This window comes from Vitis riparia, chromosome 16, assembly GCF_004353265.1.
Source record: "Vitis riparia cultivar Riparia Gloire de Montpellier isolate 1030 chromosome 16, EGFV_Vit.rip_1.0, whole genome shotgun sequence".
Classification (NCBI taxonomy): domain Eukaryota; kingdom Viridiplantae; phylum Streptophyta; class Magnoliopsida; order Vitales; family Vitaceae; genus Vitis; species Vitis riparia.
In genome coordinates this window covers 948,364-962,392 of record NC_048446.1, presented here as the reverse complement: position 1 = coordinate 962,392, position 14,029 = coordinate 948,364, and the positions used below count along the sequence as shown (strand labels likewise).

General features: G+C 36.2%; 1 protein-coding gene across 1 annotated transcript; it reads right to left on the bottom strand.

The window, feature by feature from the left end:
• Positions 1-1,938: 1,938 nt before the first annotated feature.
• LOC117933885 (GPCR-type G protein 1-like) lies at positions 1,939-11,762 on the bottom strand. The gene is made up of 3 exons (XM_034855458.1): positions 11,380-11,762; positions 6,026-6,126; positions 1,939-2,117 (listed from the first exon to the last, which is right to left on the bottom strand). The coding sequence occupies exons 1-3, from the start codon at positions 11,592-11,594 to the stop codon at positions 1,939-1,941; spliced, it is 495 nt and encodes a 164-aa protein (XP_034711349.1). The 5' UTR covers positions 11,595-11,762.
• Between the last annotated feature and the right edge of the window lie 2,267 nt (positions 11,763-14,029).

The following is a 14,029-nucleotide window of genomic DNA, read 5'->3' as shown; positions in this document are numbered from 1 at the left end:
CAGAAAGATGACAAAAGCAGTACAAAAGAACAAGTTTGCCTCATTATAAATGAATAGTACACATGGCAGTTTTGACCTGTAGACATCTAAACATAATTCCCATCTCCTTGTGACTGGCTACACAAATCCTGTTTTGCCTTCAATATTAAATTGATTATTCATTAAAAATAATACACACACAAACAAATAGGATTCTGATGCAAATCATCTATCCAAAAAAATGATTCTGATGTGAATCATTAGTATTCTCTTTCTCAAGAAAATATAAATTATCAAAAAGAAGATGATGCTGCAGTTTTCTTGGTTATGGTTCACTAAGAGTATATTGGGGAGAGGGGAAACAACAAATTTGGAGACGTTTTTTTTTTTTTTTTTTTTTTGATAGGTAAGAAAAGATCTAATATAAAAAGAGGCGCCAAAAAAGCAACTCAAGGTATGCAAAACCTATACACCCACCGCCAAAACGGCCAAAAAAGAAGAAAAACACCCAGCTGGCCCAACAAACAACCTTAAATAGAACCTAACCAATCAATAAAACTAAGTATAGTTAGAGGGCAATCAACTATAAACAACTTGGCCTCTGACCAAAGAGAAAGAACAAAAGAGTATTTGAGTCTCTGGATTAACAACACATCATCCTTGAAGGTCAATCTATTTCTCGCCTTCCAAACCGTTCAAAAAACATAAAGTGGAGCTGCTCTCCACACCTTCTTGCGCTTTTTGCCCACCCATGAAGGCAGCACCCATGACACCCTAAACAAATTAAAGAGCAAATCCCATAAGACCCTTGTTTTTGTACAATGTAAAAGAAGATGGTCTATGGTCTCCTCTTTCTCAAGGCACATAAAACATCTATTTGCCAAGGCCCATCCTCTTTTCTAAATAAGATCCAAGGTTAAGGTTTTGCCCCACGTAGCCTCCCACACAAAAAAGCTAATCTTGGGTTGTACCCACACATTCCAAATGCAGCTAGAAGGAAATAAAGAAGGACAGCCCGCTTCTAGAGCAAGGTAGAGGGACTTGACTGAGAACTTTCCACTCTTTGTTTCGCTCCAAAACACCATATCATCCACATCTCCATGCAATCTCTTCCCATGAAGCTACTCCAAGAATCTTTCCGCCTCCTCCACCTCCCAATCATTGAAGGCTCTTGAAAAACAGGGATTCCAACCCCCCCAACCCCCCTCAGTCAAGGGGTCCCAAATATCCACCACCCACGCTTCCTTATCAACAGACAAAGCAAACAAGGAAGGGAATGACACACACAAAGGGGAATCCCCGCACCATCTATCCCTCCAAATCTCGCCCTCCGCCCATTACCTATAAGGAATAAAATCCTAGAGCCCACAAAATCCCAGTCCATCCTTATTCCTTTCCAAAGTCGAACACCATGCGCCTCTCTCACTTCCCAAGAGCATCATCCCCCTCTTTCTTCCCCATACTTCCCTCTAATCACTTGATTCCACAAGGTCTCTCTCTCTCATTAGCGAAACGCCAATTCCATTTACAAAGAAGAGCCTTATTGAGATTGGATAGACATTTGACCCCCAAACCCCCTTTCTCCTTACTTAAGCACACCAACTCCCATCTTACAAATTTAGAGACAAGTGGCTAGCCAAGATCATGGATGCATCTCTCTTTCTCTCTCTAACACACACACACACATATACACATAATAAATAGAGGGCAGAAGCAACCAACAAAATTACTAAGAGCACATTGAGGATAGGGAAACAACAAAATTGGAGTCATGGGGACAGTCAAGATCCTAGATGTGCATCTCACACACAGGCGCATATACATATAAACATACATACGTACATATATATGAGTATGTATGTATCTGTGTGTGTGTGTGTGTATGTGTATAGATAGATAGATATATTGTAGAGAGAGAGAGTGAGGGAGGCAAGGAGACACTTTTTTTATTTTTATCTTTCATATATTCCAATGAGAGTAAATCCCTATAAAAAAATAAATAAATAAATCCAATGAGCGTAAACTAAAACCTTTATCAGGTGAAGGCATAGGAAAATGAATCCCCATTCGCCAGAAAGCGTAGAGAAATGCCAGCAAGAATAAGACAGCTCCAAGTGCAGCTCGTTCCTTCCTCACACCTGATGAAAAATCAAGTTTCAATAGATGATGACAATTGAAGATCCACTCAAGTAACACAGAACTCCAGGCAGACAACAAAAACATTTTAGTCTCCCTGAATTTTCTGCTCCTCATTAGGGTTCATTTAAGGAGTATAGCAATGTTATCAAGAAATGAGATCATTATGCACCAATATCAAGAATAACAGCATTTTGTAGAAATGATGCAACTGAAATATATGAAAGTTGAGCACATGAAGGTTACAATATGTTCTAAACAAAATTTAATTAGTGGATGTATGTGTTTTGTGATATGAATTTTTTTTATTAAAGCCTGTAAATTTCTTCATTAATTCTTTCTTTTTTTTCCAAAAATGTTATTTATTCAGAAATCAGATTTATGTTCTTCAAAAAGTTAAAAGTTATGTAAAAAGTGTCTACAACAAGATAGGCTGCCATTCATATAGTTCCATTCATCTGGAAAATTTATTTCTATTTGGATTCTCAGCACATAAATAATGCATAACACATCTTCCATCATCTCATGAAAGGGCTTATAAATCAATTGGCTTCAAAGCATGTGTCTTCCAATAAATGATTCATCTTATACCATCGGCAGGAGTGCCCGAAAAGAGTAACAAGTTGGCCGCAGCCCATCCCTGTAAATATTATTAAGATGAACAATGAATCATAATTATTAAGAGTGTTCATTTATCTCCTTCTATTCCAGATGCGAAAGCTTGGGTTTTGTCCTCTTTAGAAGCTTTCTCAGTAAACTCGTTTTTTTTAGCCTTATCCAATTTCTTAGATTTTATTCCTTTCTACTCTGCTAATTTTTTGTGGAAGTCAAAATTCCTTTCTAAAGTTAGGGTCTTTGCTTGATTAGTAGCACATAAGAAGGTAAATACCAATGACATGCTACAGTTGAAGAGGCTTTTCCAAGCCCTTAGCCTTGATTGGTGCATCCTCTACACATAAGAAGATAAATTCCAAATGCAAAAGCTTGGGTTCCATCCTCTTTAGGAGCTTTCTCAGTAAACTCGTTTTTTTTAGCCTTATCCAATTTCTTAGATTTTATTCCTTTCTACTCTGCTAATTTTTTGTGGAAGTCAAAATTCCTTTTTAAAGTCAGGGTCTTTGCTTGGTTAGTAGCACATAAGAAGGTAAATACCAATGACATGCTACAGTTGAAGAGGCTTCTCCAAGCCCTTAGCCCTGATTGGTGCATCCTCTACACATAAGAAGGTAAATTCCAAATGCAAAAGCTTGGGTTCCATCCTCTTTAGGAGCTTTCTCAGTAAACTCGTTTTTTTCAGCCTTATCCAATTTCTTAAATTTTATTCCTTTCTACTCTGCTAATTTTTTGTGGAAGTAAAAATTCCCTTCTAAAGTCAAGGTCTTTGCTTGGTTAGTGGCACATAAGAAGGTAAATATCAATGACATGCTACGGTTGAAAAGGCCTTTCAACGCCCTTAGCCCTGATTAGTGCATCCTCTGCAAGGGGAGTAGTGAGATGATTGATCATCTTTTCTTGCACTATCCAATCACTTTAGGCTTGTGGCATAGAATCTTTTCTCAGGCTGGAATGAAGTGGGTTCAGCCAGGCAGTATTCGCAATATGAGAGTGATCTCCTTCAAGTGTTTTAGGAATTTTAACAAAGGCAAGACTCTCTAGAAGATAGCATGTCTCTCTTTGTTGTGGATTGTGTGCAGAGAGAGGAATGCTAGGATTTTCGAGAACACTTGGAGGACGTCAGACTTGATGTGGGATCCTCTTTAGTTTTATGTTTCTTTTAGGGCTTACTGTATAGACTTTTTTAAACCCTATCCTTTGAGTGTAATTCAGCTTAACTAGTTGTCGATTAACACACCTTAGGGTTGGGTCTACAGGGTCTGAGTTCATTATACGTGTATGGGCCTTTTGTCTTTTTGTATAGCCCTCCTTGTATAACGGAGGTTTTCTCAGTTTTTTGAATAGGTTTGTACATCTAGGGGAGGACTTCTCATCCTTCTCATGTTTTTCAATTTTAATACAATTGTTTGTTTCTAATTTTTTTTAAAAAAAAAAAAATCATTATTGAACAGAGGGTTTCACTTGTAAGAAACTACATTTAAAGGCTGCTACTGGTAACTATAAGAGGAATAAATTACTTTCATATGTGTTTGGCCTCATGGGAGACAGTATCATAAGAATTTGTCCTAGGAGCATGTCCTAACTGGATTACGCTTCTTTTACGATCAAGTTCCAAACTTCTACAAGTTCGTGCACACTCTTCAATTATTATATTGTTGTATTTACCACTCCGGTAGTTGTTTTAGTGCCAACATATGCCACTACCATTATCTAAGCTTAGCCTGGCATCTAAAACAGGTCTTGTTGGAAGTTCCTTATTGTTTCTTACCTTTTCTTAATTAACAAAGGGTGGATGTTTTTCATGGCCTCTCTGGTATATTTGTAGAGAATGGGGCAGAGGGCACAATCTTGGTATGATTTTAATGCAGGGGCAGACAGCCTAAGGATCAATTTACAGGTCTTTTGCCTTGGAAACTAATAGAGCGGCTCCAGTCAGTAATTTTTGGAGCTCCATGGGTGGGCAAGGTTATGGAATTGGAGCTTTGTTAAAAGCATGATTGGGATCTAGGGATGGTGGTAACTTTTATGGTTTCGGGTTTCCATTTATAGATGCAACATTAGGGAGGATATTCTACTCTGGAAGACATCTACAAACTGCTGCTTTTTCAGTAAAATCTTTTGCAAGGTGATCTTTTCCTTAAAATCATCAATAGCATGGAGCTCCTGTAACCCATCCGACATCTTTTTTGCTTGGGAACAAGTCTGGGTGAGCTTCTCACTATTGCTCAAAATTGATGCAAAGGGGTAGGATCTTGATGAACTGGTGTTGTTTATGTAGACAAGGCAAGGAGTTGGCTAATTATGTTCTTCTCCAACGAGAGATGGCTTGTTCTCTGTGGGCTTTACTCTTCTTCTTTATCAATGGCATTTCTGGAGTCATAGGGAACAGGCAAAGAAAGTTCATAGACAATGCAAGGAATTGGTAATTTTGGAAGTAATGGAATCATAAAATCTATTAATGGAACGGAGCTACGGACCTTTTAAGTCTGAAAAATCAATGCCTGAGGTCTAGGGATTTCCTAAAGGATGAGAAGTCCCATTTTAAGTCATCAAGAGTTTGGTTTTGGCATAATACCTTATTTTTGGCCCCCTGTAAAGGTATTTAGTTCCTCTGCTCCTTTGCTTCCTGGGTGTTTCCTTGTAGAGGCGTCCCATGTAGCAGGATTCACCTCCTCTCTTGCATTTTTTATTAATTCCATTTTTGCCAACTTTAAAACAAAAAAAAAAAAAAACCAAGGGTATATAGATCAGCCCAAAGTAACACTCCTAGGTGTGCAAAATGGTCATGCTGCAATATAAAGAAATATGCATGGCTCCTTTGTGGCCTCTTGGTGCCCCAAGTTTCTGATCAACAAGTTCAACCTGTGCTAATGCATTTAGACTTTCCATATGAAACCTCCACTGTCAATATGACAACTATGGAGAAACCAGATAGGAAACCACTGTTGATCAATTCTAAACACTCCATAGTTCTGCATGCAAGGTCCCTGTTTGCATATCAAAGGTAGGGTATAAACAAAAAAGCAGAAACCTATGCTGCGGATAACCATATGATAGAAATAAAGTTGGGGGGGGGGAGGGAGGTCCCTGCCTATGACATGTTTAGTTCAATGTACAATCACATGAAAAGCATTAATTTTTCTCATGTAAACTAGCAAAACCGTCAACAACCATTCCTAATCAGCTGATACTGCAAGACAGCAAAGCAACAGAACCAAATCTTTGGGGAAAATACTTAAAAATGAGAATAAAATAGTCAAATGAATGAGAATTAGCACAGACAAAGGCAATGTACCGTTGTTGCAAAGCATCAAGTAACAATGATAATAAGGCAACATGAATACCAGCAACAGTATCAAACAAAACAAATCCACCTTCCAGTTCATCCATCTTGCCCTATAGCCAGAAAGAAATAAAATGCTGTAAGATTAAAAAGGAACTGTCCAATATTCTTCATCATTCACTAAACCTTGACGATGAAAGTAAAATTAATTCAAAGCAAATTTATAACCTCATGGACAAACAGCTGATGAACATTTTGCAGATAAGCAAATTTTTTTTTGGTGTACAAAAATGTTAGCATATAACATTATTTTTTTTCCATACCAAAGGAAAAAAAGACTAGATAAAAATGTATAACAAAACAAAGATATAACAACCACATTTCTGTCTCAAAATAATTAGCACCCCACCAAACAAACCAAACCACCCCTCCCTCTTCCCCCCATGACAACACACCCAAAAAGAAAAGAAGAAAGCAAGAAAGAAAGAGGGAGAAAGGGAAAAAAAATTCCGATACTTGAAATGGTGGTGTTCTGTGAACACTTTACCCAGGTACATTGTGTTGACTCAATACCATACAAGCTTGGGTGCATTATATATGCCCAACACTTCTGCTGCTTAGTACATACCTAATTGCCACACTGGAAAAGAATGCATCAACTGAAACTGAGTGACTGAATGAATGAATTTGTTTCAAAGAAATGATACAAAAAAAATTACATTTAGGATAAATGTTTGTTTTGGAAAATATATTGGAGGCAAGTTATCAGCGTAAAATATGGGGAGGAAGAAGGAGGTTGGTGTACCTGGGAGGTGAGGGAGCGTATAGGGTAGGGTTATGGAAAGCCATCATGAAGGAGGTGGACATGTTAAGATGCAGAGTTGCCTTTTTGGTGGGAGATGGTGGGAGGGTGAGGTTTTGGAAGGATAAGCGATGTGGTGACGAGCCTTTGTGCATCTCTTTTCCTTCATTATTTGTTGTAGCTTCCTCCAAGGAGGCATGGGTGAAGGAGGTTTGGAGTCATTCTTATGAGGGAGGGGGTGTTGGGCCCCTTGCTTTTCTAGGCGAATCAACGATTGGGAGATGGAGAGCTTGGAGCGCTTCCTTCTAAGACTGCATGGGAGGAGGGTGTCCAAGGACGGGCTGATGAAATTCTATGGATCGAGTCTAAGGATGTGGCTTTCTCTGTCAAATCCTTATATAGGGTGTTGGAGCCAGGAAAACAAAGCATTTTCCCAACAAGTGTGATATAGAATTCATGGGTGCCACCAAGGGTGGTCTTCTTTGCTTGGGAGGCCACTTGGAGGAAAGTTCTAACTCTAGATCACATTCAAAGGAGAGTGTAGTCTTGGCAAATAGATGCTTCCTTTGCCTTAAAGAGGAAGAATCATGGATCACATTCTACTTCATTGTGCTAAAACAAGAGTTTTATGGCATCTTTTGTTCTCCCTTTTTGGTGTGTCGTGGGTGCTTCCCTTATTAGTTAGAAAGGCTTTGTTAGGCTAGCATGGTTCTTTCGTGGGAAAGAAAAGGAAAAAGGCGTGGCAGGCTGCTCCTTTATGCCTTTTTTGGACTGTTTGTAAGGAAAAAAATAGCAAGGCGTTTGTTAATGAGGGGCAGTCAATTCAAGGGTTCAAATCCTCCTTTGCTTGTAATCTTTGGGCTTGGTGCAAGCTGCACATAGTTCCTAGTACTCTATCCTTTGAGGTGTTTCTTTGTATACGTCCTATGTACTTTGGAACTCTTTTTCTGACATTACTTTTTATAAATTGATTCTAATTACCTATCCCAAAAAAAAAAACGGAAAGAGAGGAATAGAAGATTCTTTAACTGTTTCAAGCAATTAATTTTTCTTGTTAAGAAAAAATTTCTTTGAAATTTCTTTGTGTGGCCTTAAGATTCAGGAAGGGAAGTAGATCTCACCTTTGTTGACTTTGTTGATATTTTGAACCAGCTAGTTTGTGCTTTTCCTTAAGTTCTACTAACTTAGTGGCTAAAATAACTTAACATATAATATCTCTAGTTTGCCTATCCAAAACATTTACCCTCAACCCTATCATTGGACACTCTTACACTTTGTTTATGTTTTTTGAAATATTTCCATATCAAACATGCCTAGCGTCTCTTTTTTCTCATTTATGGGCAAATAGGATATTATAGAAGAGATTTTGTAACTAAAAGGAGGCATACCCACATACATGGGAGTATACAAAGTGCACCACAAGATTTCAACATACACCACCACCAACACCCATATCTAAGCATGTAGCATAGCTTACAACTTCTACTTATCATGGCATGCTTACTACTTTAAATGTGTGGATTCTTTAAATTAGCAGTTCCTCATTCTTTAGTGGGGCTTCTTCACCACCTTATATGCAAAATAACTTAACATGATGATCTTATATTACTAATTAATAAACTCAATACAACTCTACAATGCATTATTCCACCACCTACAAATGAAAATCTAAAATATGTAACATTTCATACCACTTACCATTGAGAAATACAAGTTTTCATCATAGCAAATACAGTTAAATCAATCAAAGAGTCTATATCAACAAATTGCCCCATCAATTGGTGTGCAAACATGAGGCACCATTCTTAAGTTCCTTTTTGCTGCAAAATAAGATCTCCCCCTTACTTGTTTTACCATTACTTTTGCTAGTGACTAACTTAGAAAAATATTGGCATCTTGCCCTTTCTATTGAAAGCTCCTATGCACTTATTGTACTTGTAATCACAACTGGCAGTTCATTTAAGCATGACCATAATAATTTTGTTTCCAACCCTTTTTTTAATCATAAACAAAATATATATTGATAATAATAAAGGTACAAGACTTCCTTCAAAATACAAATCATAATCACAGTAAGAGTAGACACCCCCTCTATACAAAAACCATACACAAAAGTATCCTCCAATTATCTTAAACTTTTAAATCACAAACCGAAAGTCAGCTAAGTTGAATAACATTAAGTGGAACTCCTCAAAAATTGACAATACAAAAGGCCCAAAGAGAGGAGTAGAAGTGAAGTAAATCCCACAGCATAACTTCTAATCTCCACTTTTCCTCAAAAATCCTAACATTTCTCTCTTGCCACACAATCCACGATAAAGTGAGACAAGCAATTTGCCAAAAAGTCTTGCCTCTGATTGAATTCCCAAATCCTCTAAAACAAATAATCATCATATCTCCAATACTCCTAAGTAGAATCCAATCCATCCTTGCTAGACTGAAGAGCTTTTGCCATGACCCCAAAGTTAATGGGCAATGTAAAAAAAGATGGTCAATCAATTCTCCATTTCCTTTGCATAAAATGCACCAATGAAGACTAAGAGATTTGTAAGGTCTTCTCAACTATAGCATGTCATTGGTGTTTACCTTCCCATATGCTACAAACCAAGCAAAGGCCTTAACCTTTGAAGGAGCTTTTGATTTTCAGAGAATATGAACCAGAAGGAACAGGATAGGATTTGAGAAATTGGACAAGACCAAAAAAAAAGTTTTATTGTAAATAAGCCTAAGGAGGATAAAGACCAAGCTTTTGAAATTATAGCAGAAAGAGAGAAGTGCATTGAATTAAAGGAAGACATGAGTCTTTCAAGAAGTTCAATTTCTATATCAATGAGATTAGGACGAAAGTTAAAATTCTAATAAAGCAGATAGGAGTTACTAAGAACAATTGAGACAGTGAGATTTTTCACTGAGATAACTCTATAAAGACCTGGGAATTGTGAACACAAAGATTGGTCACTCCACCATAGATCTTCTTAGAATTGGATTCTCTCCCCATTCCCTACTACAAGACTAAGTCTCCAAAACTTTGGGGTGACAAAACTAGATCCACATGAAATTAATTGTGAATACAGAGTCAATCTCGAGCATCAAATAGAACTATGAAATCCCTATAAAAAATAGTGAAAAAAAAAATAACCAAAATACTATCTCAACTATGCTAAATTGTTAAAAATTATGGCCCAAAACAGGTCTCTAGAAAATCAAATTCTCAACAAAGACTCAAAATCTCACTAATTACCACACTAAAACTGCTTAAACTATCAAATCTCTACAGGAAAAAAGAATGAAAGAAGATTTTTATAAAAAATAAAAAATAAAAAACCTAGTCTCCACTTTGCTAAATTTGGGAGGCAACAAATCCAGATCCTTATAAAATCAATGGCAGACATAGACTCAAACTCACCAATTATTAAACCAACATTAACTAAAAACATGAAATCAAACAGCTGATCTAAACTCTTCCAAGTTGTGAGACTATGCACCAAAAATGGATCCCTCAAAAACCAAATTCTGAACCCAAACTCAAATCTGACTCAGTACCACACCAAGATCAACTAAAATCACAAAACTAAAGCATTAATCTTTGCTATCATAGATTTTGAAAAAAATAGGCACAAAAACTGGATCCCCACAAAATCAAAATTCTAAGCACTTACTCTAAATTCTCCATAATTATCAAACCAAAATCAACTAAAAATACAAAACTAAATCACTAATCTGAACTATGCTAAATATTGAAAATTAGGCATCAAAACCAGGTTATCACAGAATCAAATTTCCAAATATATACTCAAAATCTCACCAATTACCACACCAAAATCAACTAGAAAGTGCAAATATAAAACTAACGCACTAATCTCCTCTATGCTAAATGTTGAAGGAAAAAAATGACAGAATATTAGGCACCAAATCCAAATCCACATAAAATCAAAATTTGGAAAACATACTAAAAATCTCACCAATTACCACAGCAAAGTCAACTAAAAACACAAAGCTCAACTATGAAAAAAATTTGAAAAATTAGGCACCAAATAGGCGATCCGCACAAGGTCAAATTCTCTCACCAGTTGCCACTCCAAAATCAACTAGAAACACAATGGTCTCAGCTAAACTAAATACTGAAAAATTAAGCAACAATTCCAGATCAACACAAAATCAAAATTCAGAACACATAATTAAAATCTAACCCCTACCATATCAGAATCAACTAAAAAACACAAAACTAAAACACTAATTTCAACTATGCTACATTTGGAAAAATTAGCCACCAAAACCGCACAGAATCAAAATTCCGAATACACACCCAAAATGTCGCCGATGACCACATTAAAATCCACTAAAAGCAAAAACACGGCAGAAATCTCAACTAAGCTAAATTTATTTATAAAAAAAACATCAGAGCCGGATCCGCCACAGAATCAACTCAAAATCTCAGAAATTATCACGAAAAAAAAAAAATCAATGAAAAACCTAAGGAACTAAAGCACTCACTAATCCGAACAAAGAAAATTGTGAAATTGTAGATTTCAAATTTGACAGAGAAGAGGGAGGGAGGCCTAACTCTTTGGAGAGGAGAGGGATGATCTCGAAGAGGACGAGCTGGAGGAGGTTGCAGGAGAAGGCGAAGACGACGCTGAATAGGATCTGCACCAGCGCTCGCTTCTCTTCGTACTCCTTGTAGAGGCGGCGGTTGAGGAACCACAGCCCAGCCCAGCCGAGAAGGCACAGCGACCCCACCACCACCACTCCTTCGTAAATCACCAGTCCCCAACCCATTCCGAAACTCTCTCTCTCTCTGATTCTGTGTTTATTCTTCTTTTCTCCTTCTTCTATAGGCTTCGGCTCTTCATTTCTTTCTTCTCTGGTTTTTGGCTTTTCGAGTCGAGATGCATTTTCTCTTTCAGTGGTGTGAGAGTTCGTTGTGGATCCACTCTCTTGCTTGGCCTGGGCTGATAATGGGCTGGACTAAGGACCTGTTTGCCTACTCCTTTTTTCTACAAAAACGCTATTTGAAAAAAAAAAATTCTTAATTATTTTTGTGAATGAAAAATACTAAAATAGTTCTCCTTGTCCTCGTCCATTTATTAAAATAAAATACACTCAATTTATTCTAAAAAAATTTAACAAATTCTCAATAACAATGTTTTCAATAAAAATAAACTATGGTTTTTCAAACTCCAAACGGGCCCTAGTCTCTGTTTTGAGTCTTTGAGAAGGTTGGGTCCTGTTTGTAATAAATAATTCTATTTATAAGTAGGAGTAATCTTAACTCCTTGATTAATTAGTGGAAGATATAAAAATGTTTTAATTAAGATTCCCACCCAGCCAGAAGAAAAAGTTTCGGGCCAAGCCTAAAAACAGGGCCCAACCCTCTAATGGCGGGGCCTTGGGCCCTATGTCGACTAGGAAGTTTTGTGATCCCAAACTTTGGGCTTTCCTACGAAGCCCAAAATGAAATTAGAAAATGAGCCCTCTCTACCATGGCGTGAGCTGGATGAGAATAGAAGGGGATGGAAGAGAAGTAGGATTATTTGATAATATTTTTAAAATAATTCTTAAAAATCAAATTTTGGAGTGGAGTTATTAAAAATAATTTTCAAAAATAAAATTTAATTTAGGAATTCAAATAAGAAAACAATCATCGCCCATCCTTTTATGATTTAATATTATTATATTATATTTATAAGATTATTTTTAACATATGTATTATTAATTAATTTATTATTTATCAATTTTTTGGAATCTTTATTTTTATACAATTTTCTGTTAATATCAGTAATTATTTTTCATAATAATTCCATATATTTACCATTAATTTTATCTACATTTTTTTCTGCGAAAAAAAAATTAAAAAATAAATACATAAAAAATGTATTAAATAAATAATTAAAAAAATGAAATATGGGAGATGTCGCAGCAGTGGGGAGCATATTCCCACGTGTCGTTACAGGTGACGTTAGCGGTGCCCTAAAACCTAGTGGCAAAAGAAGACAAACGTTTGATGACGTGGACACAAGCCCACAATGACGGTGGTAGATGTACGGTTTTTTAAATAATAATAATAATTAAAATTAGAGTGGTGGTGGGGCCCATTGTCACGTGATTCCGCTGGCACCTCCAGCTGTCTCCATTGCGTCACTCTCCTCTTTCTCTTCCCAATGCGCACGCTGGCCGACAACCATGAACCGCCCCTCTCTCTTTCTCAATTTCTTTTTTGGTTTATTTGTATTTTTATTTTATTTTATTATTGTAATTTTCCATGTTTAAATGTTTTTACTTTTCCTTCTTAAAAAATTAATTTTAATAATATTGAGTTATGGAATGCGCTTCCACTAACTCATTTTTTATTTTTTAAAAAAATAATTTGGAGTCGTTACTCATTTTTATTTTATTTAAAAAAAAAACAAAATAATAAATAAAATCTTAAATGTGACTCCTTATTTAGAAAAGATGATATATGAAAAACCAAATCTAACATTAGGGATCAAGTTACTTATTGGGAAGGTACGGTAAAGACCATAGCACCCCTTTAAGCCCCTAAAAATGGATCTACTAAATAAGATGAAACAAGTATAATAATCGACGAGGAAATCAATGAACTCCAAAATGATCACACACATGGAAGTCAAAAAATGCATAGAGAATAGTCGAAGCAAGAGTGCGAGTGTACCTTAACAGCAAGCAATAATGCGCTATCATGAAATGGGGTTAGCGCACAATAATGAGTATAAAATTTGTCACACATGTCACTAAGCAAAGTAAGAAACCACCAATGGCAAAATATTCCACTTCACTCAAATTTATTTTTTTAGAGAAAACATCAATAATGTAGGGCCCCTATCAAAGCCCGATTTATTTTTGCATGAATTAATTAAATAAACTTCATTATTTAGAATTATAGAATTTAATTCATGTTTATTTTAAAACATTTAAAAATCAAGCAAAATGTGAAAAATATTTGTCGAAGAGAAAATGGCAACAAATTTTATTGAAAATAGGATTTTTAGGACCTAAAAATTCTAAGGATGAAAAATTGAAGAGTTGAAATTATTTGGAAACTAGAGTTTTAAAAATTATTTAAAAACAGGAGTTTGGGATATTATTTTTAAAATCAAAGATGAAGAAATAAAATTGATGACACGTGGCTACTAGGATTGCATGCCAAAGGTGGCCATGCATAGAGCATTTTCTTCTGGTTGCATTCTGGAGGA

What these genes read in the sequence shown, in the direction of transcription:
- LOC117933885 (XM_034855458.1), bottom strand. Translation starts at nt 11,594, where the DNA reads ATGGGTTGGGGACTGGTGATTTACGAAGGAGTGGTGGTGGTGGGGTCG. An exon ending in ATCCCTCTCCTCTCCAAAGA is followed by an intron (nt 6,127 to 11,379) that starts GTTAGGCCTCCC and finishes TTCTGGCTATAG; the next exon opens with GGCAAGATGGATGAACTGGA. An exon ending in CTTGATGCTTTGCAACAACG is followed by an intron (nt 2,118 to 6,025) that starts GTACATTGCCTT and finishes ATTTTTCATCAG; the next exon opens with GTGTGAGGAAGGAACGAGCT.